The sequence below is a fragment of the Parathielavia appendiculata genome, assembly GCF_033297405.1.
Source record: "Parathielavia appendiculata strain CBS 731.68 unplaced genomic scaffold N657scaffold_20, whole genome shotgun sequence".
Taxonomy (NCBI): Eukaryota; Fungi; Ascomycota; class Sordariomycetes; order Sordariales; family Chaetomiaceae; genus Parathielavia; species Parathielavia appendiculata.
The window spans coordinates 201,519-224,915 of record NW_026944239.1 but is presented as its reverse complement, the minus strand read 5'-3'; the positions used below and the strand labels follow the sequence as shown (position 1 = coordinate 224,915).

Below are 23,397 nucleotides of genomic sequence, written 5' to 3'. Positions count from 1 at the left end.
CGGCCACGGCTTTGCTGGTTTAGCATTCACATGGCGTCTTGGGCTTCACGTGAGGGCTCACTACCCTAACACTCGGCATCTTTGCACGTCATTATAGTTCTGACGGCCACAATCGTTGGGGCAGCCTTATGCCGCCAGAGCTTCGTTGCTCGACGTCACTCACGGCTCTGGGAGGTCCGCGAAGTTTCTGCCACAACTGCCCTGGGCCCTCCATCGAACCTCACCCACCGCTGAAAGTTTGTCGACCTTCTCACACAGGTTCAGACCCCTTGGCCTTGAACTCTCGCCGAAACTGGCTACCCTCCCGGCCCATTCCCCACTGCCGTTCCCCCGCATTCACCGCTCTGGCTGGCGCCTCATCCAGGAGTTCGGCATCTACACCCCTTAGTCGATTTTACCAAGCGCCACAAGACCAGTGTCTGCCGTCTTTCACAGCGGAATCGTGGTTCAGTGCAGATCAAAACTGCTGTCCAGAAGCATTTTTTTCGCTGTGGCAGCGTCGTCTGCCGTTTCTCATGATTACTTTGCCGTGGCTGGGGATGAAGCATTCCTTTCTCAGACCAAGTTACTCTCGAGACCACAAGAAAGCAAGGCAGCCAGTCACAGCCAGTTTCTTGCACGAGCCTTCTCCGTGCTTCTCCCTGCTTTCACTGGTAGCCAATTCCTTTCGCCTTCTTCAAATCTCGCATTCCAGTCCGCACTCCAACTATCCACTTCGATTTCCTTTCCTCCCCACACAACAAACCGGCTCCCACATCCTCCGGCAGTCCGACTTCGTTTTCTCTTCACTTTCAATAATTTTACCATTCCGGCAGCACCATGGCCGGAGCTCGCATGGCCTACGGCAGCCCTGCCAGCAGTGACGACGGTAGCGTCGACAGCTCTGAGGGCGGCGCGCCTCTCTACGCGTTGTCCCCACAGCAGCGCCTTTCTCAAGAGGAATATGCTAAATCTTCCTCCAAACGCTCATCTTCCTTTGCAAATTCGGGTGCTGGCGCCTCCATTGACCAACATCTCAGGACTCAGTTCGGGTTTGCTGCTGAGCGAGCAAAAACCCCATCCGACCAGGGAATTCGGACGCCGGCGCCCGTCAAGCCCCAGCGATCCTTCTCCAAGTCGACGCTTCGGCCTGCGGCTAAGGCGTACCTGAACACGACGACTACCTCAGCCAGTTCTGTCCCACCCGCTCTGAACCTGACTGCTTACCCAGGCCCCGGAACTGGTCCTCAGCGTCAACCCAGTCTCCCCGTCCTTGCACCAGCATCGCCGGTCTCGGGCGCAACTTCGGGTCCCATTGCGATGCCTGCTTCGCAGGCACAAGTTCGCCCTTCCATTCCGGGATCGACTACTCATTCTTTCATCGCCGCAATGCAAGCCATGAACCTTAACGCGGCGGAGGAGAACCTCCATCCCGCCCAAAAGGTAAGTCATCCGATTTTTAAATTGTTCTCAGCTTGAACATGTGCTGACCTCGCTTTATCAGACTCACCGCGATGAGACCTGCAAGCTGCAGGCGCGCATTTGGGGTCTTCGCCAGGGAATGTATCGCCAGATTGCGATTCCCCAAGAATTTCTCACGTCGTTCGACTATGACGTGGAAGAGCTTATGAAGAACACGGTCAAGATGAACCAGGCGCTGGATTCCCTGGCTGATGAGCTCAAGAAGACGAAAGCCGAGCAGGAGCGCGTTCGCAGTTTGGAGGCTACGATTCGTGGCCTTGAAGGCGATCTTGAGGATTACAAGAAGCGTGCCGAGAATTCCGAGAAGGCGTTGGCAAGCATTGCGGGCCGGGCCGACGAGGACATGAGAGCCATTCAGGTATGTCGTGTTTCATCCGGTATTAGTGTCTGAATGGCTGACCCCCGAATACAGTTCCTCAAAGAACAACTTCGCCAGAACGAAATGACTCGGATGGTAGGCTTCCCAGAACGTTTCCCAAACGAGCATTGCTGATACGGCCATTGGCAGATTCTGCAGGAGCAAGTCAACGGCAAGCGTAATCTCTGGCTGAACATCCACAGCGACCCTCAAGAGCGGGCTGCTGTCCTCGACACCCTCGCCCGTTCTTCGACTCCCCTTAGCGGCCAGACATTTGCCCTGCCCGCGGAGCAGAACTACCCGCAGAGCGTCAGGGCCCCCGGTAGTGTCCGGTCCAGCAGTTCACACACAGCCAGCAGCGTCCAGTCCGGCAGCGACCGCTCCGGTCTCTACGGTGGCGTCGCCCCCTACCTTGCTGGTCACTTCGTCGGCGGATATTCCCCTTTCCAGACTATCCCCCACTCCCACTCTGGACCTGCTGTCTACCCCGGTCAATCACACCATCAGCGCCGGCTGTCGAGTGCCACGGCTACCAGCAGCCATTCCAGTGTCGGGTATGCCAGCAGTCGCCCTTCGGCTGGTCCCCCTTCCCAGCCTGCAACGGTCGCTAGACGGACCCCGAGGGTCTCGACGATCGCGGAGACCGGCAGCCCCAAGGAGCGGAAGCGTAACACTCCGCATTCGATTGTGAGAGCGAACCTCGAGGACGCCGAGTGCTTGAAGTGGGCCGATGAGTTTCAGTCGCTGTTTGCCCTCGTTTACGGCTTCTGCGCGTCCTACTTCCACGAGGTGCCTGCATTCGATGAGAACTGGAAGAACCACATCAAGGCCGAAGCCAACGGCGACCTCTGGGAGTACCTCTGCAAGATCTGCCGGACTTCCCCCGAGCAGGAGCCCGGCGAAAACGCCTTGCGCCTCCTCAATGATCGCGACTCCCGCCCTTACCTCATGCAGCGCCTCATCCTGCAGCACATTCTGGTGTTCATCTGCACTTACGAGGGCTGGAAGGACTACTCGGAGGACGTAGACGACGAGATGGAGAAGCTTGAGGCGAACTTGAAGACTATTGACGGTGAATAAACAATCCCCGTTCAAGACAGTGACATTTCAATTGACCGATAACCCGCAGCTTCCAAGACGTACGAGCGCCAGGTCATTCTCGACCGCCGGGCGAAGTTAGTAACGGAGATGGTGGAGGGCACCAACGCGCAGGCGTTCAAGAACTTCAAGCTCACACAGCACCACCAATTCCTCAAGACGATGATCGTGCCCTTCCTGGCCAAGCGGAACAACAAGCAGTCCAACTTCGTCAACGAGGCCTTCTATGACCTGTTCACCATCGCCACGTCGGCCTGGGAGCTGTCGGCCAAGCTCTTCCGCTCGCGCCTGACGTTCCAGTACGTCTGGAACGACGTCGGTGTCCGCTTCTCGGCCGAGATGCACGAGCCGCTCGACTGCAGCGTCGACCGCCTCACGCTGCAGGCCGAGCATTGCCGTGTCCGGCTGTGCGCCACCCCAGCCGTCACCATGCGTAACGACCAGGGCATGACCATCGACACCAAGAACATCCTCAAGGCGGGGGTGTTGGTGATGCGCTACTGAGCGCCGAGCCGGCGACCCCTCTGATACCGCCGCCGAGCATTCCTCGGCAATCTTTGCTCAGTATCAATATGGATTGTTTTGGTCCTGCGCTACTGGTTTCGCTCTTTGTCTAATAGCAACCTTCAGTCTGAGGCTTGCTCTTGATGCTGCATCCCGTTTTCTCGCGTCACTCACGATTAACCCTTCTACCGCAACCCTCGGATTGATGAATCACCTTGGATCAGCCGGTCGAATGTTCAAGCTTTTTATCTCTCATTGAGCGACGACACGGCAGTATGCAGTTCTGTCCTGCCGCCCGACATCAGACATCTGCAACAAGCAGTCATTGGGCAAGGAGGCTATTGATGGCTCGGCACAGCGGAGAGATTTCAGTCTGTGATTTCTGCCGTCATTTTAGGGTTTTGATCTTCAGCAGCGTCGCCCTTCGGTTTCGGCTTGATGAGCCGAGTCACAATCGGTCTTGACACTAGTCGAATCTATCCCGGCTCGCCTCTTTATCATCGTACGACATGGCACAGCTCCGTTTTGGTGCGATTAGCCTGCTTAACAACGGACAAAAACTATAACCACCTGAACTGGCAAAGCCACCCATAAAAGGAGAAAAAAGACTAAAAAGGAAAAGTGGAAGAAACGACCCGATAATGGAAGAAAAAAAGAACAACTGATCGATGATGATTGTGGTCAAGAGGGGACATATCGGGTCCATCTCTTCTGGGCCACCCTGGAATCCTCAAGGGCGACAAGAGCCCGTTGGGTTACCTTCTTGGAACCCCCGACTCGGCGGGGCGTGGGAAAGGACCTTGGATCGAGGACTGCCATTCACGCCCTCACCGCCGGCTTGGGTTTTGACGCTGGGAGAAAGAAACAAGACTTGGGGAGGTGCTTGACTGCATATTTCCTTCTCTTTGGGTCTTGCACCGTATGCCACCGGGGCAGCATCCAAGACTCTCTTTGAGACTCTTGATCCGGAGAGCTTTCTGCCATCTCTGGCTTTGGGTCTGGTTTCGGTTGGGGGGACGTATTTGTGGTCAGCTACTCGGCGCCGTTCTCGACGACATCCATCGCAGCTTGTCAGTCTTGAGTCACCCTGAAGTTAGGGATACGGGCAGCGCGATTATGGACCAGCATCATGCGCCGTTCAGCTGATGACTTCTTGGTTTTGCGAGGTTGTTTCCGTTGGAGGGAATCACAGCACAGTCGTGAGCGGACCAGTGAATGTCTCTTGGTTCGCGGACATGGGATGACTTGGTAAGCCTTGAGTGCTGCGGACTGAGCAGGCATCGCTCTCCGGTCCAGAACCGATTGCTATTCTCCGATTTGCGACATGTAGGGTAGACAGTCACCACTGCGCGAGGGGCAGATCTTCAAGGGCCTAGTCAATACATTCTTGATCTGCATCCGACCTGTCTTTCTTGAGTGTGCCTATGACTGTGATTTCCGCAGGCTCTTGGGCAGCGAGGGTGTGGTGATCAGGGGAGTACAAGTTGCGTCAAACTTGAGATACGAGCCCCTCCTAGATGTTGTAACTGGACCACATCGCGGTCAGGCAAACACCATGCATGATATTGGAGGACATTGTGAATTGGTCATAGAGTAGACATGAGTCCCAGAGACAGTACAGGATCATAAGGGGCACAACAATTATAGACGGCTCGCCAGGTCTATAGCCTCAGCTATCTGTGGGCTTCGTTGGAAAATGACACCTATGGCTACTCACATCACACTAGCGTCGGCTGCTCACCCGATGGAGCTCTACCGCCGGGACGAACCAACATAACTTACACTTATAAGTCCGCGGCCTTTGATGGGAAAGGAGAGACCGGGATATAGAGACACATCTGGCGAGGGGAGCTGCCGACGGAGCATGGCGGCATGTCCTATGGTTGGGGTATCATTACATGTACGATGATGAATCACTTGCATAGAAGATGGGGAGGATGGGGATGTAGACGACCATCATTGATGATGGAGCGCTGCCTTTTCGGAACTTTTACAGTATCCCTATTAAATTTCGTCCACCTGCCATGGCTCGCAACGGAGCGAGCGGCAGCCGGAGTGTGAGAACACCGAGCTCCCGAGATGAGAAAGTAAAGTGGGTGTCGAGTGTGCAATTCATGGCGCTGCCTGAGCCGGGTGATCTGCGCCGTGCAGACCGGAAAGAGAGTGGAGAAGTGGGAGGCCGGGCAAGCCAAGACGGTGCCGAATTCCCGTCCACGCAAGAATGTCTCGTGTCTTGTGTGTCTTGTCTGTCTGCTATCAGTCCTGATTGCCCGTGGACCACGAATGCAATGCGTAACCTAAGACAACGGTGGATTGAACAGAAGGCGATATCCAAGAAATGGGCAACCACCCCAACCTGGATTTGTGGCTCTCCCCAAGTCAGCAGAACAGCTCTCCGAGGCCCACCTTCTCCTCCGTTGTGAGCTTAGGTTAGCCGAACCTGCTACACCACAAGCCACACTGGCCTCGTCCGGCATGGCGTTATTGGCATCCAAGACCTGTGGCTTCCCTGAGCACACCACATTGTATGGCCCAAAGCGTGAGTAGCTACTCTTGCATGTCTCACAGTTCTGCTCCAACACGAGAGAGCAAACTTGCTTCGAAGAATCGCAGCTTCAACAACATGCGGACACACAGGCCGTCACCACGAGGTGGCGGCTTGGTTTTATGAGAACTGACATGTGAGCTGTACCTACTACAGGTAGACCTCGGAAGCAAAGTCCGGGGCATGTTGTCCATCATTGGAACTCGAAACAAATTAGGCTTTTGAAGCCTTGGCTTCCGATCTAACAGCCCCAAGTTACCGAGAGAGTTGTGTGCTTGCCATGTGTTTTCATCAAGAGGAGCCTCGCATCCGACATCCGTCGGCGAATCGTCAATCTGGTGATGACGGTGCAAGATGACGGGAATCGAGCATGAGAGCAAGGATGATGCGCGATGGTGTGGTGCACAGTGCCAGTTCAAGGCTCTACTTACATCATCGTTCCCGCCTCCGAGCTAAACTCAAACCCGCATTTGCCAAGAGAAGTGTGGAAGTATGTGCCCCTCCATTATCTGATCTCAACCTCAGGTTTGCGCTTGTTAGCGCTGAACTTGGGCATGCACGTAGCAACTTTCCATTCTTCTTTCGCTTCCAATAATTCTCGCCGTCTTTTGTCTAATTGCTATTTTGCTCATCTTCCTCCTCCTTATTCTCCCACATTTTACTTCAAATTCTCTTCACATGTTTCTCATAATTCTTAATTATTGTCTAGCGCCCCCCGTTTCCCTCGCTAAACAAAACCAGAGACTGGCTGTATGGTAAAGCGTCGCCAAGCCAAACTGGCTTTCTCTGATTGTCCGTTTCTCCCCGTCCCGTTCCCTTGGTCCACTGCCCTTCAACGTCAAAACGTTAGCCAAATGCCTTCATTTTTCGGCGCTTATCTCGTACCGAGATTGCTCGGTTACGGAATGCTGCCCGCTGCTGCCACCACCCTATCGTTCGCTGCAAGATCCGTTGTACAAGTACAACGTAACAATAATACATAACCGCAGGCGAGAGAGGATGACGTTAACGCTCTGTGAGCGAGTTACGCAAAAGAGATAATGCAGGTTTTGAGGGATATTCGACTCGGGAGAATGGACGTTGAGGCAATTAATTCCTTTGCTGACTGAGAAAGACCAGGTGCAGGCCCGAGAGTCCCGAACACGCACCCAGTCGGAGGTGTGGTGGTCAACCAGACATCAACAGGCGCAATGGGAGAACTGGAAAGACCAGCATGATAAAACAAGCTCTGCGGGTGCTTGGCAATTACCCATGGGACAAAAGGCGCCGGCGCAGTGACGCCGCACAACGTTAGTTGAAGAATCCGGGGTCAAAGAAACCATTCCGTCGGGATGCCGAGGGCATCGATGTGGCGTGGTTCAGCCAATGATCCTTCTCATGGCGTTGATGAGTCGGGGCGGAAGCACCGGAAAAAGCTAGCCACCTCAGCCCGCTTCTCGGATTCTCGTTTGCAACTTCCACACCGTCGGTTATGCCAGTGGTGAGCACGAGGTCTACCGAGAGGTGTCTCTAGGTGAGGAGTCCACGTCCGGTGGCTGGATTCCTCAGTTGTATTCGGTACAGAGCTGACGAGGCGCATGGGATTAAAGATCCTACTGTGCTGAAATGGCTTCGTTAATGCTAATTTAAGGGTCTTGTTCAGCTATGACACATACTGTGTCTAAAGCGGATGTCCGACAGTTCCATGGTTGTGGTTGAGACTAAAGCACGCTAGCTCGTGTGACGAATCAACACTCAGGATTATCACCACCTATACCGTAACTCGCGGAGGGTTCACGTGCTTACCAGCTCCTTGGTGTTGGAATCGAGAAAGTGGCGAATTCCCCAAAGCCACAATGCCCCGAGGCCCTTGGTCGGGTGTAATATTTCGTGTATATTGGTGATGGCGAGAGGTTAGCCTTGTCTTTGTGGCTTGCCCAGGAGGTGATCAACAGCCACCAATGACAGACTTGGTTGAAGAGCAACCGGACAGAAGCAGGGGCCTGGCAGGTTGAACACCCTACCGGTGTGCCGGTGAGATGACGACCTCATCTCATGCTCCATGCTTGACCGCGCCTACTGCGACATGAACTTTGACACATGCGGCACACCACCAAGAGAAGCAGCCGACGACTGGTCATGTCCGAAATGCCATCCTGGCGCAAAATCTCATGCTCAGGCAAGCGCAGGATGGGAAAGTTATGAGAGAGGCCAAAAGAGAATGAAGGAGGTGTGAAGCTGCTTACCCTAATATCATCCAAGTTTGCTTTCCACATCGGCCCATCCAGACGGTCCATGCCCTCAACGTCCCATCACGGGCTGATGCACATGAGATTTCCCAAATGTAGGCTCGTGGCACAGCCTGCGAGGAACCGAAGCAAGCGCCAACCACTCTCCCGGTCCCCACACTCGAGCGATTACGTGCATTGCGACGAGATGGTGATACTAGTAGCGGGGGACAGTTTTTCCTCCCTCGATATTGCCTTGTGGGCCCCCCGATGCAGGACAGTGGGAAGGGAGCAGAGACAGGGTCATCAACCAAGCCGTTTCGCCTGGGATAGGCGTGCCTCGCAGTCTGAAGGTTTCGATAAGTCGCGGAGGGTTGCAGTGTAGTTGCGAAGGCTGGGTAATCATGATCCAAACAAACGGCGCGGTGCTGTAACTTTTGTTGTGTAACCAGACTGGCACGACGGTTCTTGGCGTGGTGAGGCTCACAAATTTTGGGTCACAGGTTCGCCTCGCACAGCTGTAGTTTTACGGAGGGTCTGCCCCCTTGACAGACCGTAGAGCAGGAGGGAGAAAAGCAAAGGAGGAAGGTTGAAGTCTGAGGATGCATTCGACTTGGGAGACACGTGCGGCTCGGGCAGCGGCTCGACTTCAGCAGGAAGCCGTTTTGTGTTTTACCCTACACATGGATGGATGGCAAAACACGGCTCAGCATGAAGGACCTGGTGTATGTATAGCATGGCAATTACCTCCCAGAAATGTACTCGTCGCCATCAGAATGCTTAAAATGCGTCGTGGTGTTTTATGGCCGTTCGACATGGGGCGGAGGCGGCTTGGAACAGCAGCGGAAGTCGTTGTCCCGGCTTTTCATGTTGCTGGTGTCTCGACGGCAACCTGTCATGTCTGGTCATGCGTGAGCGTGTGTGCAAGTAGTGCGTGAGACCTGCATTGGAAGCCGTGCTGATGATTGGTCAAGGGTCAGGGAGCGTCAAGCCATGCCTGATTGGGACCTCAGGGTAGCAGCGAGATGCGCTTTGCCCGTTTCCAGAGATAAGGCACCTTGATGAGGTATTCGTCCTTCGCAGAATCAATGTGTGTGGCTTGGACGCAAACAGGATAATGTAAGAAACCCGAGCTCTATTAACTGGGTAAATATGAAACTCGTGAAGCTTGGCAGCCCTGCTATTTTACGGAGTCCCTGAAGATCTGGGATGAGTCGGCAGATGCTGTAGTGATGCCAGTGGAGGTCCTTAGTGGGTCAGCGCTGACCCAATCATGCCGCCTTGGATTGTGTCCCGAAGCTGTTCCGGGTCCTGCCATTCCCATGCCGAGTGAACCTGGAATGTTTTGTTGGCTTTGTTTTTCGGTCCTCCCAGCAGCTTCAGGCCAGGACAAGTTATCATAAGAACGCGGTACGCCATTGCAGTGGTGCTGATTTTTGCAGGAGTGCATCTGGCAGACATTGGTGCAGGTGAGCTCTGTTGGCATGCGACACGATTGAGAAAATGCCCGGACTCGGCTCTCATCACATTTCGCTTCTTCCCGTCGTCGCCTCACTGTATACAAAACTCTGCTGCTTGATGCGCGGATGCCTTGGGCAGCGACGGAGGCTGAACCACTCACAACTGCAGCAAAACTTTAAGCAAGCCTCGTGGGAAGCAGAGAAACGGTCTGGCCCGCCGATCAATTCCACGACATCAAACTTGCCAACCATTGCCCAACACGGTCATCCGAAGCCTAGTCTCCCGCTCGGCTCAGGCGTCGAGCACATGCAAGTCAACTAACTCGGTGCTTGTCACTCGGTGATTGTGCGACGCGAACAGCTTGGATGCATGAAACCTCGAAGAGGGGGCCAACAACGAACATAGCTCTGCAGGAGGCCAGCCACAGCCTACCGCTGAGTGAGAACTGCGCCGGCTGGTATCGCATGTTCGCCAGCCAATATGTATCGGCACACCGTTTGGGCAGGCCGAAGCGTCATCGGGACGCGGGTCCGAATGGAACGATTGTTGTGGGTTAGCCGCAAGGTTAACTGACCACTTTCGGTAATCCGAGATCCGTAGCTCGACGCTAAACTGGAACCTGCAGATACAACGACGAGACTTAGGTTCGTGGCAGGCTGGCGACAAATGACTCCTGGATGCGCTGGTACTGAGTATCCAGTACGCACACAATGTTCCTCCCATTGTGGGCAACAAGTGATGCCTAACCGGATCTCCGTTCCTCGACAAGGGCCCTCTCGTATTGTACTGATGCCGCCTATTCAGAATGACATGACGGCTTCGCAGCAGCATCTCTGCGCTGTGGTTGGGATGAGACATGGAGACTGTGTGGGATATTAACCGTCATCCAGCGGACAGGCTTAGAGCAGCGGCGTCCGGGGCACAACATATCGGCAAAGATCGAACGCCGGGCCGGGGGCAAGCGGGTCTTGGGGATGGATGTGATGTTCAGGACGTATTGCCAGTGTCTGTCACCGAATCGCTTGGGCATCAGCTTTCGACATCTTATCCTACTTTTCAACTGCTGTTGTTGGAATTGCTGAAGCCGGCTGTCGACAGACCATCGCACAAAGAGTGGTTACCAAGGGCTTTCAAGACTGGCCGAGCGGTGGCCCAATGTCCGCAAAATGAGACGGTCCAGACCTTCGGGTTCGTCACACCTCTCCAAGCCGTTGGGGCAAGCCGAGAGCAGCCGTTGACGACCAACTTGTAGTATCAGACGCTATGTACGGAGTAGTCCAGCCTGGCGAAGTTGCTGCAGGCTAAGGTACCTTAAAAAACAATCGCCGGAAGTGAAGATCTTAGGGCTATCTCAGGCACGCTCTCCTGAGTTGGGAACCTCCTGAAGACGGATCACACATTAGCCTCCCAGGCCAGCGATCCACCTGAACCAAACTTTTTCATGGACCCCGAAGCGGGCATAGCCGTGTGCGTTCTCAAAGTTTGTTTCCCGTCTCTGCCACTATTTCTTTGGACTTCGATATGACGAAACACTCACAAGCAAGACAGAATTGGCGGGGTTAGTTAAGAATGCCCTGCCAATCATTATCCATTTGAGATGGGTTCGATAAGTCCCGCCAAGGGTTCCACTTACCATATCTTGGCGATGTGGTTGCAGTTAGGCTCTTGGCCCAATGACATCTTCCGTTGCCTGTTGTGAACTAAAAGGGCGGGTACAATACGGAGACGGTATCGACCGAAAATGCCAAGACCAACTTCTGCAGGCGCTCTCCATAACTCGGTGCTGAGATCCTCTTATTAGAAAGCCAGCACGTTTTCGAAAGCTGTTGGGAAGAGATACTGCCACACTCAAAGAAGAACTGTTAATACTCTGATAAGACCCATCCAGATTCTCTGGAGTTGAAGATTTGTTGGCGTGTTCCTCGCAGCGCTTCTTTCATTGATGTATCGTTATTGAAAGACCAATAGGTATGTACACTGTGTACTTACTGTTTGAGTATTGTTCCGCTCCGAAAACGCAGCGTTTTGTACATGTACAGTGTACTTGGGCCCTGCGCGACCCGCCGACGCCGCAGCTCTGCAGGCCGCAGCCCGCCAATTTGAGCAGCGCTAACGACAGCCAGGGCCGACCAAAAACTGTGCATCGGCCTGGCTCTCCGCAGGACGGAACCCATTCAAGCAAAGCAGCCGACCTTTTCCTGACATTGCCCCTGCACCACCAACTCCAACGACCCTATCTGCCTCATTACTCCCGACATCAAACCACCACCACAACGCACTTTGTCACCACCGCTGCTTCAGTTCGGGCCTTATTTTCTTTCATTTCCTTTGTTTTGACACCGCAACACTATGTCTGTTTAAATTCCAATCGCAATTGCCGCCATCCGACTTTCAGACTTGGCCAGTCAGAGACACCCGACACCGCTGTCCAGCATGAAGGACTCCCCACACCGTGCTCATCAGGATTCCCACCATGGAGCCTCAACCACCACGACAGCCGATGCACCGGCCCTCGCACCCTCGCCTTCACAACATCTTCCCACCGCCGCCGTCGCATCTCGCCCAGCGAACTGCCAATAGCACCCCGGTGTCGTCGCCGGGGCTATTCAGTCCATCTGTGCCCCGCCCCAATATGGCCTTTCCGTCCCAGCCCGGCTCCGAGCTGGCCACCCCCGGTGCCTCGTCCAGCCCGAGCCCGTGGTTGTTGCATCCGCAGTTGCATCCACTTCAGGGCCACAAGGTTCGAGAGTAAGTCTGTCTCTTCTCGCCTTCTGACTGTCCGACCGCCGCGCCCGCCAGGATTGGGAGAGAAGGAGACGAGTGGGGCAGCACGCCCTCACCACATGCCATGAGTTGCCGACTAACAACCTCCATCAGGACGCACAAGGCAAATGTCGAGCACGATTATACAACCGGAAGAAAGCACATCAATAACTACGAGATCATAGAGGAGCTCGGCCGCGGCATACATGGGAAGGTGAAGCTCGCCAGGAACGTTGAGAATGGGGAGTTCGTCGCCATCAAAATCATTCCGAGGTTCTCCAAGAAGCGGCGTCTTGGCAAGGTCACGGCCATGTCCACCCAGGACAAGAGCAAGCGGGAGATTGCCATTCTCAAAAAGATCCGCCACCCAAACGTCGTCGCCCTGCTCGAGGTCATCGACGACCCCGAGCTGAAGAAGATTTACATGGTGCTTGAACATGTCGAACTCGGCGAGATAGTATGGAGGAAGAAGGGGTTGCCCCATATCTGCGAATACGAACGCCGTCGCGTCGAGAGAGAGATGCGCGGTGCGAAGCCTACGCCCGAGGAGGACCGATTCGAGCGTCTCCTATTGCAGCGGCAGGCCGCCAAAGATGTCGAACGGGCGAGGGTGCGGGCCACAGCACAGCGATCCTCAACCAACGACTACTGGAGCCTGGAATACGGCCCCGCCGGCGACGAGGAGCTCGACTCGCAAGTCGGCTCTTTGGGCAGGGAGGATTCCGGCTTAGCGGCGATCCGTCCCTCTCTGTCGAACTCGAGCTCTCTGGCGGGGTCAAGAGCCACCTCCCGGGCGCCATCCCGGTCACACTCGAACAAGTCACTGTCGAGGATACCCGAGTCGAGCCTCGCATCGGCTTCCAATCCTCCTGATCTGGAGACACAGAGCGCATTGTCAATCCCCAGCTCGTTGGCAGCGCTTGACGGAAGCATGTACGGTCCATATGTCGAAGATCCCGCCCCACGGGCAACGTCCCCAAGTATGGCCGACGATTCGCTCATGTCCCAAGTATCTTCGTTCGACTTCAGCAAAGTGCACGATCCGTACGTGGACGATTTCTCCTACGTGCCTTGCTTCACCATGGAGCAGGCGAGGAACACGTTCCGCGACACCGTCTTGGGTCTGGAGTACTTGCACTACGAAGGCGTAGTTCACCGCGACATTAAGCCAGCGAATTTGCTTTGGACCAAGGACAAGAGGACCAAGATTGCCGACTTTGGCGTGTCGTACTTCGGACGGCCCGTCCGTGACGGAGAGCCCGACGACACCATATCTGAGTCGGAAGCCCGGGACTTCGACAACGATCTGGAGCTTGCCAAGACTGTCGGCACGCCGGCTTTCTTCGCCCCCGAACTCTGTGCTACCGATCTCTACGATGCCCCTCCCAGCAAACAGCCCAGGGTGACGGAGCAGATTGATGTCTGGTCACTGGGCGTCACGCTGTACTGTTTGATCTTTGCCCGCCTCCCGTTCCTAGCTGAGGACGAGTGGCAGATGTTTAGGAAAATTGCCAACGAGGAGGTTTACATTCCGGACCGACGTCTGCGACCGGTCGACCCCGCCACCAAACCCAGCGAAAAGTCATTGTACACACGAGTGAACATGCCGCCGTATCGCGACGATGATGAGCTTGCCTATGAAGATATTGAGCCGGAGCTTCAGGACCTGCTGAACAAGATGCTTACCAAGAACCCCGACAAGCGAATTCGCTTGCGCAACGTCAAGCGGCACCCTTGGGTCACCCAGGGCGTGGATATCATGTCGTGGATCGACGACACGGACCCTTCGAGGAGGACGTCGGGCAAGAAGATTCAGGTCGACGAAAAAGACATGGCCCGTGCTGTCGTGCCTCTAAGCTTGATGGAACGTGCAAGATCAGTTGTCAAGAAGGCGGTCGGCAAGGTCATGCATCCTCGTGGAGACCGCACAGAGAGCGTCTCGTCGAGGCGGCGTGCTGCGAGCAGCGCCGCGAGCTCAGCGGGCGAGAGCTCCGCAGCCGGGTTGGTCACTCCCCACCTACGGGATGCGCGGCGGAGGAGTTTACGCCCCGATGATTACTTCTCGAGCGCTGCGCAGCCAACCGGTGGACATCCTCTGACGCACAGCGTGCTAGCTAGTCCGGAGGAGGAACCTGTTTCCTCTCCGTCTGCATCTCACCAAACATCGCCGGGTGGTGGTCACCTAGGCCGCAGACCGCTCGAATTGCTCACGTCTCTCCCAACAATAAGCGACTTTCGGACCGGACAGGCATCCGCCTCACCGCACCGGGAACCTCCTCGCCACGGGCACGCCCGGTCTGTCACAACCGCCTTCCTAGCTCTTACCCCGGCGCCGATGGAGATACAGACACTACCGCCGACCCCGCTCATCGACAGCCCTCGGGAAGATCCCAGTACGGCGCTACGGAAGGCCCGGGATATGAAGCCAAACGCGGACGAAGTTGGCCGAGCCCGGTCCGTCGATCGCGGCTTGTTCGCGAGCGATGATAAGCGTGCCGAAGCCAGAGTCTCACTGAGCGTTGCAGTTGCTCCGGGGAACGTGCACTTCACACCGAGTCCTCGTCACGTACGGTCCATCGAGCTCGTCAAGGGCCTTGAGCTTGCTGCCTCGGCCGTCACATCTCCGACCGGGAGCCGACACCCAAGTCATCAGCACAGCCCGTTCCGGTCAGACCCCAACATGCACGGTAAACAACGTGCCCTCGCGGAGCTCGAAGAGAGGCTCGTGACTCCACGTCGTGAGAAGGGCCTGTTCAGACCTGGGACGCCACAACGTTCTGTGCAGAAGCCATCCACACCGGAACCCATCGACCCTGCTCTGATTCCCTGCCCTCCATCGCCAGATGACGAAACGTTCCCGCCTATGCCCCTATCCAGGGGTGAAACCATTGCGACGGGCAAATCATCAAGTTCGACGTCCATCGACGCCGACACAACGCCATTGACCAGCCCAAGCGAGTCGGCCAGTCCCATTTATGGGCTGAACAACCAGATGACCAAGGACGTTGCAGACCGCATGCTCGCTTTCCAGTCGGACCCGTCGCTTCCAGCGTTGCTCAGCAGCACGAGCTCGGTGTCTGCGGACCTTGAGGGCGAGTTCCTCGGCAACCCGGGAGTCGTCCACCACCAGGCTTCGGTCATCGACACGACTGACTCGCTCACGCCGCCGGCGTTCTCCAAGGAGCCCATGTCGGGATTCCCGCTGTTAGCGCACGATGTGCCGGAGGGCGCTGTCCATGTGAAGCTGGATCACGCCGCCGCTGCTGCTGCTGCTCGCGCTGCGACGGAACACCCGGGCAAGCCTGCTGTTGTCCACCGGAGAGGGTCGCGGAGTTGTCGGGAAGAAGAAAATGATGATAATGATAGCGACAGTGACGAGGGGTTGACCATGGCCAGGCGCAAGAGGAAGCCGGCTGCCGAGCACGGTGTCGCGGGCTCAGAGTTGACGGCGACACCGGCCAGGGACGGTCACCTTGCACAGACGCACTCGGTCGAGAGGCTGATTGGGAGTGCGAGGCGGAGAGATACCAATGCGAGTGTTGGGAGCACTGAGACGGCGAAGAAGGTTTTTGTGGATAGCGAGTAGCGAGGAGGATGGGGCGGGGTGGGCTTGTTGACGGGTTTGGGGTTGAGGATGGCTAAGCGATTGGGTGTGGGAATATTTATTAACAGCGTTCTGTCATCGGTTTCGGTTGCGGCATTTCACACAGCATCGGTCGGTCAGTCGGAACAATCCGTTGGATCGACATGCGCCATGAGCCTTACCCATCATCACCAGATGAATTTCCCCCTACGACTCCTCTCTGTCTCGAGTGCGTTTTGACTTAACGGGTTTATTGTCTTGTTGGGTGGCATCGGCACGCTTTCTGGGGATTGGGACGGGGCATCGGGTGGCTGTTTGGACTTCGACTCTTACTATAGACAGACTGCCAGGATACTGGGAGGCCTTTTTGCTCTTTTCGCAAAGGTTGCATTGACGGGATGGGGCTGATGCGGATGAATTTATGTTGGGAACACGGGAGTGATTCTGACTTGAGGTTGTTAACTGTTGATTATATCCAGCTCTTGAATTCGGCTTGCTTTTGGTTACAGTACATGCATGTAAGTAGGCTTGGTGAGGGATCATTGCCTACGAATGATTGGATGGATGGATGATGGGAAAGCGGTTACATTCTTACTGTGTTTTATATTTATCTTATTATTGATTATTTATCTAATTTCTTGACTGGTATGGGGAATGGTTGGACTTCGGCGTGGATGGTGGATAACTCGAAAGCGCCGGCGGTCCTGGTATGGGAGTTCGGACTCTTGTTGACTCAACTCGGCGCACTTGGCCTTCCAGCTGCTTGAAATTTATGGGGAACTTTCCTCAAAGGCTAAATAGCTCTCAGTTGTTTTACGCTATCTACTCCGTACCTGCAGCTCACACTACTTACTCTGCTCCATTACTCAATACTGCTGCGGTCTCTTCATGCGCAGCCTGTTTCATTGGGCATCGTGGGTCTTCGTCTTGGCGGTGTATTGCAGTGCAGAGCTGTCGAGTCGTCGTTACTGTTTGGTACCCGTGCCGGCGCATATCTCAGCTATCGCTTGAAACCGAAAAGAGGAAGGCTCAGAGTGGACAGAGCGGTGAGACCCGAGACTGGCGCTCTTGTCGATGGTTCCCCTCGGCGTCGGGTCGGATTAGTTATTGCCTATCTGGGTAATCCGGACAAAGGCGGCGTTTCGGGGCCGGAGTTTGAGATCGGAACTGGTGTCATCCGACCGGGGAATGCAAGCCACTCGGTACTGTCGGTTGTGACTTGTCTGATTCTGGCTGCATTTGTCGTGCAAGTGAACAAGGCAAGCGAGCATGTGCTCGACCGGCTTGCTGTGGTTTAAAGCCATCAGCGGTTGAGCCGTTGAATTGCAGCGTCGTAATGTACGAATATGTATTCTCGGATGCGGGTATGACGGCGTAATTGACAAGGTCAGCTGCTGTGCAATACAGTATGTGGAGTACCGATTATATCTGCTTGCCTGCCGGGAAAAGCTATCGACATCTTATCGTGTACGTCTTGGGTTTGACGACCGCCACGACACGAGAACGTGTCCAAGATGGCCGGCGGCAAGGAACGGACCAAGACCATAGTCTTTCTACACCCAGACCTGGGCATTGGGGGCGCTGAGAGGCTGGTTGTGGATGCGGCGGTGGGATTGCAGAAGCGAGGGCACAGGGTCGTCATCTTCACGAGCCACTGCGATCCCGCCCACTGCTTCGACGAGGCCCGCGATGGTACATTCTCTTGCGCTGTTTCCCATTTCAATGCCAATCACTAACTAACACCCCTACTTAATCATGACTAGGCACCCTCGACGTCCGCGTGCGCGGCAACACGCTCGTCCCGCCGACCCTCCTCGGCCGCTTCGCCATCCTCTGCGCCATCCTCCGCCAGCTGCACCTGATCCTGCACATCGCCCTCTTCACCTCGGAGCTGCGCGACCTCGGTCCCGATACCTTCTTCATCGACCAGCTCAGCGCCGGCCTGCCCGCGCTCAAATCCCTCGCCCCGACCCCCGCCCCCATCTTCTTCTACTGCCACTTCCCGGACCTGCTCCTCGCCCAGGGCCGCGCCCGCCTGCTCAAACGCCTCTACCGCGTGCCCTTTGACGCCCTCGAACAATGGAGCATGGCCTTCGCCGACGCCATAGCCGTCAACTCGGAGTTTACCAGGGGAATAGTGTCCCAGACATGGCCCGCGCTGGCAAGAACCAAACAGCTACATGTCGTCTACCCGTGCATCGACACCTCCGTCGCCGCCGCCGACGACGACGGCAATTACCACCATGGAATAGAGCTTCTCCCCTGGAAACAAAACGGCGTCATCCTCTCCATCAACCGCTTCGAGCGCAAGAAGAACGTTGCCCTCGCCCTGCGCGCCTTCGCCCTCCTCCCGCCGGCCAGGCGCCGCAAGGCCAAGCTGGTCCTCGCGGGCGGCTATGACAGCCGTGTGGCCGAGAATGTGGCCAACCATGCCGAACTGGTCGCGCTGGCGGAGGAGCTGGGGCTGAAGAGCGCCACGACACGGACCCTCGTGTCGGCGCTGAATGTCGGCGGCGGTGATGGTGATCGTGAGGTCGATGTGTTGTTTTTGTTGTCGGTGCCAAACCTGTTGAAGGAGATGTTGCTGCGCTCGGCGAGGTTGTTGGTATACACCCCGAACAATGAGCATTTCGGGATCGTGCCGCTTGAGGCGATGCTGAGGGGGGTGCCTGTGCTGGCGGCGGATAGTGGCGGGCCTAGGGAGACGGTGGTGGAGGGCGTGACGGGGTGGTTGAGGGATCCGGCAAGGCCCGAGGAGTGGAGTAGGGTTATGGACAGGGCGCTGAATGACATGTCGTCTGGGGAGCTGGAGGAGATGGGGAAGGCCGGGGTGGAGAGGGTGAGAGGGAAATTTGCGGAGGGGCAAATGGCTGAGCAGTTGGAGCACATCTTTGAGCAGATGAAGTGGACACCGGGCATGTCTCGGGCGTCGGTGGTGTTGGCTGGGTTGATAGCGGCTGTGGGTGTGCTGGTTTCGGTGGTGCTGGCCGGGAGGATAGGGAGGTAGCGGACGAAATAGAGCCTGCCGCAGCCATTGCTGCATTTCTGATTGCTGCACTTCCAATTGCTGCTGCCAGTTCTGTTCATCTTCAGACAGTTCAAAACATCAGCGGTCCTTGACTTTTTTAAACCTCGGGTGAAGCACCTTAGATGGACCGCTGTCGTTCACTCCATCCTCCGGGCCTCCTGGAAACACCCGCTCACCAGCCGTCAAAGTAGTCACAGATCCTGCCTATGATATCCGGGGGCCTATCATACTCGTCAAGAAGAGCTTGATAGTTGTCTTGGGACTACACTTCGGTCATGCTAGAGGAATAGAGCGAGAGAAGTGATGCGAGAGAGTTAGAGTGCGCATCACATCCCACTACACCGTCGCCTGTACCGCACAGGAAATGATGGCTGGAAAAAGCAGAACCGCGCATGCTGTCAGCGTGTATGTCAGACACTTGTACGTGCAGATCTGACTCTCATGGCTGAGTTACAGTACAAATCGCAGGAAGACCAAGTCGACAGCAGCAGCGCAACAGAGAGTTGAACAGCCTTATATTTTTGATCTCAGAGTTCGGGGGCTGCCAGTTCCGAAGAGACACTGCAGACCGGCTCGAGTCAATCGCCGATTGTCAACATCAGCCGATAGTGGGAGCCAGAGAAGCTGCTCGGCTTGAGCATTGCCGGATCAATAAAAACTTTTGTATTCCGATTTCTGGCACCTATCTCACCATTACCCCGGTCCAACCATCATAAAAAGAAATCACCGTGATTGTACCCCATTCTGGGTATCTGTCCGTATCTCGGAACGCCCAGCTCTACATAGTATGTACAAGAACACAATGCCCAGCAGGAAGAAAGTGGGCATATCGACGGGATATCAAAGCAAAGAACAGCCATAAACCTTCGGGGCCTCCATCCGTAACCATGTCCCAATAGCCATTAAAGATCGGTACCGTCCGTTCTTCCACCCCAGCTGTCATGCAATCGTAACGCATCCATCAAGAGGACCCGCAGGGAAAGTTCATCCCAGAATCCGCATGTTAGGCGTGCAGACCTCATAGGAAAGCAGCCGCGATGCCGGCGGCGGCGATGAAGCCGAGGGCGGGAGCAGCTGTGATCTGGGAACCCTGGGAAGCAGTTAGTGTGAGTCCAGTCATTGGCTTCCGCAAGACATACCTGGCCGCTGCTGCTGCTGGACGAAGCCTGCGAGGCCTGGCTGGACAGGGCGCTGCTCAGGGCATCCCCGGTGACGCTGGAGACCAAGGTCGTGGTTCCGACGGTGGTCTCAAAAGTCGACGAACCTTCAGTACGCGTCGAGACTATCGGCGAAGTCACGGTGGTCTGGGGGATGGTGGTGGCGCCTGCCACGCCGCTAATGCCCGAGATGGTGGTTTCGCCGGTGAGCGTAGTGGTGGCGGAGCCGCTGGTGAAGACCGAAGTCCAGGTGCTCGTCGTGATCGGAGTGGCCGTGGTGGCCGTGCTGGTGACAGGGCTGCCCGAAGGGGTTGCAGTGCCCTGATTTTGAGCGTTAGCCGGCCAGGTCTCTGCCAACAAGGCACAAGATACTTACAAAGGCAGAAGTGGTCGAGGAAAGGCTGGCAGTAGTAACACCAGCGCTCGAGCAGAGGCTGTTGTGCCAATCAATGGCCTCATTGACTTGGTCAACGCTTGCGCAGACAGCGGCTGAGCAATCGCGGATACCGTAGCCGAAGTTCACGTTGCTGCACAGGCAGGTAATGTCACCCGGGCCGCAGCCGAGCTCAGCAGCCTTGCCGAACATGTCGGTGGCACATTTTTTCTGTCATAACGCTGTGAGTACGGAAGCCGTTGCGCAGCGGGGTAGACAAAGCCATTTGAAGAGTTGAAGATTTCCTACTTACGCCGCACTCAGGCAAGTTGGAAGGGTAGTCGACGGCAGCCACGGTAGCGGCGCCGGCGAGGGCGAGAATGGTAGTGACGTTAATCTTCATTGTGGGAGATGTCGTCGGGTGGTTCGCGATTCAAGAGTTATGTGGATAGTTGTGCTTCGTGAGAACGAGCCTTGGGGTGAATCGGTGTTGTTGGTGGAAATCGGAAAGATTGGGAGAAGGTGGAAGGTGAGTTTTGTGTTCGGCCAAAGAAAGACGGGTTTTGCGGTTTGTGGGAAGTTCTAATGAAGAATAAAGTGGGTGACTGCGCACCGGGTTGGCTAGACGCTTCAGGTTTCGCGAGACTGAGTTACCAGAGAGAATCAGATGGAAAGCGGGCAAGGAAAGAAACGACGTGAGGGCACAAGGAAATTATGAGGGCTTATATTGCTAGGGAAACCGCGCCACGGTCACAGCACCGAGGTCTTGTGGCCCCCGAGGGCAGTGACGATCGCACCTTCCCGGATGAAAGAAGCGGAGGGGGCCTGGCAAACTCACGACGAACCAACCCGGGTTGCCACTGCCTGCCATGCTGTTGTAACTCATCTCCCCACAGCAGCGGGAAAGTGCAGAAGAGTATGGAATCCATCCCGGCTCATGACGAACCTTTACTCTCTCGCCCATCACGAATTCAATGCAGACAGATCAGCCCAGCCTCCCAGATCAAGACCTCGGTCCCTGTCTGTTACCTTTCCGTCGACGCCTTGCTGGCACCCACATTCTGGACTCCTTCAGGTTTTGGCGGAGACTCGATCGACAGCTGGCAAGCTGGCTTGCTTGCTAAGGTACCTTGATTGCTTCTCTCGGCAACAACAGGTGACAGGCCAATTTCCGGCCTTGTCGAATATACTTCATTGTCCCTTACGCACGCGGGAACCTTGTATTGCTGCTTCCATGAGTCCATGACGGAAGTCGGTCCCGTCTGCCACATCACGGCCAGATATGCAGCCACTTGAGGCTCCATGCTGCGGGTGGGTGCTGCTTGGAGAGGTGACCCATGCAGTGTCGTGGACAACCAGCCTCTTCCCGCCGGTGCTGGGGGACAAATTGGAAGTGTGAAATTTTGTCCGTCACCGCGGGCATCAATCACTTGTCCCACGGCTGCCTCCAGCTCGGATTCATTGAGCTCATCGGTGGCCTCAAGACTGGCCGGTTCTTGCGTGGGACACGTCTGACGTCGGACGACTTCCGGAGTGTGTTCATCGGAACTGTTCAAGAGAGTGGCTCCACGCCGGTTGTGGTGGAATCGCCACAGCGAGGAAAACTTCCAAAGCAGACTACACGTGTAGCTGTAAATGGGCAATCCAGCATGGCTAACAACTAAAGGTTAGCGCCCGGTCTCAGCTGCGAGGTGCTGGATCGAAAGATGATAAGTGAGGATCTTCACACGTTCAGATCGTGGGACGTGGTCGAGATCGAAGCGATCTTCGTCGGTTCCGGCGGTGACAGCTCCTCATTGGCCGATGAGACCGATGCCTGCTCAAATCCCTGCAGCAAACCCTGGCACACTGCAGGTCGGGGACCTGGAGAAGCTGGATGGTGGAGCCGGGCACATGGAAGCGACAGCAAAGCAAGGCGGAGCCCAGAAGGAGCAAACATGGCACCGTCACCTGGCTCTCGTGAAAGACTCCTCGAAGCATGGGCCGGGAATTACCTGCATCTACTGTACGAAACTACTGTGTAGTTAATCGTTGCGAGAAGCGAGGAATGAAGGTCAACGGACGATGCTCGGGCTTCCCGACTGGCCCCCACCCTCGGCTCCGGCCTTGGCTCCGAGATCCCTTCCCCTGCTCTCTGACTTGGCACTCACCACCGACGCTAACCTGCATCAGCCTCAGGACAGGCCCCACTCTCAACATCTTTTTGTACCGAGCATGCAGTCTGGTTTCATTCAACAGCGCCCATTGTGCACATCTGAGAAGACTTAAAAATGTAATGGCAGGGTCGGCACCAAACAGAAATTGAGCCTCAATGGTCCATGGAATCATTTTCTCGGACCCGTCCTGTCATACCCTAGCGTCTCGCAGCCACAGTCCGTACGCTTCCCTTAGGGTGAGACACATTTGCTTCGCACGGGCAAAACAGGCTACACTAGAAGTCTCCCTTACGTCTCACAGAAAAACATCACTGGTTTCTATCTCTCAGCCATGCACGGGAGAGGTATGCCTCGCGTATAGGCTGACCATGTCAAATTTGGTGTTCCGCAAGGCACCGCGCTCATGACACCGCGGACGCCATGATACCGCATGAGGGCAACAGACAGGCACCGAAATGAAGGTCCCACGAAATGAGACGCTCAAACTTGTCTAGAAGCAACACACGACTCAACCACATACGGTTCGGTGTCACCAACGAACCTTCAATTTCCCACTTGGTGTGACAATCACCAGCCGGTTGCTGCTGCGATCTGTCATCACCGCTGTGCGATCCATGCTGTCCCTGTTCTATCAAGGGAGATCTGAGATCAGTCTTTGACAGCCCTCCTCAATTTCGACCTGGTGTCATACTGCACTGCCATT

General features: G+C 55.7%; 5 protein-coding genes across 5 annotated transcripts; 4 read left to right on the top strand and 1 right to left on the bottom strand.

Annotated features, from left to right (window-relative positions):
* Positions 1-819: 819 nt before the first annotated feature.
* On the top strand, positions 820-3,421 carry N657DRAFT_580707 (uncharacterized protein; the record flags this gene model as incomplete). Its single annotated transcript, XM_062789475.1, has 5 exons — positions 820-1,422; positions 1,484-1,819; positions 1,874-1,915; positions 1,970-2,891; positions 2,949-3,421. The coding sequence occupies 5 exons, from the start codon at positions 820-822 to the stop codon at positions 3,419-3,421; spliced, it is 2,376 nt and encodes a 791-aa protein (XP_062643798.1).
* A 5,932-nt stretch (positions 3,422-9,353) lies between these two features.
* On the top strand, positions 9,354-10,053 carry N657DRAFT_649597 (uncharacterized protein). Its single transcript, XM_062793760.1, has one exon. The coding sequence runs from the start codon at positions 9,677-9,679 to the stop codon at positions 9,953-9,955; it is 279 nt and encodes a 92-aa protein (XP_062643797.1). The 5' UTR covers positions 9,354-9,676; the 3' UTR covers positions 9,956-10,053.
* A 2,054-nt stretch (positions 10,054-12,107) lies between these two features.
* N657DRAFT_580563 (kinase-like protein) lies at positions 12,108-15,983 on the top strand (the record flags this gene model as incomplete). Its single annotated transcript, XM_062789467.1, has 2 exons — positions 12,108-12,382; positions 12,512-15,983. The coding sequence occupies 2 exons, from the start codon at positions 12,108-12,110 to the stop codon at positions 15,981-15,983; spliced, it is 3,747 nt and encodes a 1,248-aa protein (XP_062643796.1).
* Positions 15,984-17,480: 1,497 nt separating this feature from the next.
* On the top strand, positions 17,481-18,987 carry N657DRAFT_674546 (glycosyltransferase family 4 protein; the record flags this gene model as incomplete). Its single annotated transcript, XM_062795759.1, has 2 exons — positions 17,481-17,672; positions 17,744-18,987. Exons 1-2 carry the CDS (start codon positions 17,495-17,497, stop codon positions 18,985-18,987), a joined length of 1,422 nt encoding a protein of 473 aa, XP_062643795.1. The 5' UTR covers positions 17,481-17,494.
* Positions 18,988-19,875: 888 nt separating this feature from the next.
* Positions 19,876-21,142, bottom strand: N657DRAFT_240572 (CFEM-domain-containing protein). Its single transcript, XM_062786374.1, has 4 exons — positions 20,852-21,142; positions 20,542-20,769; positions 20,148-20,486; positions 19,876-20,098 (listed from the first exon to the last, which is right to left on the bottom strand). The coding sequence occupies exons 1-4, from the start codon at positions 20,939-20,941 to the stop codon at positions 20,027-20,029; spliced, it is 729 nt and encodes a 242-aa protein (XP_062643794.1). The 5' UTR covers positions 20,942-21,142; the 3' UTR covers positions 19,876-20,026.
* Positions 21,143-23,397: the final 2,255 nt, after the last annotated feature.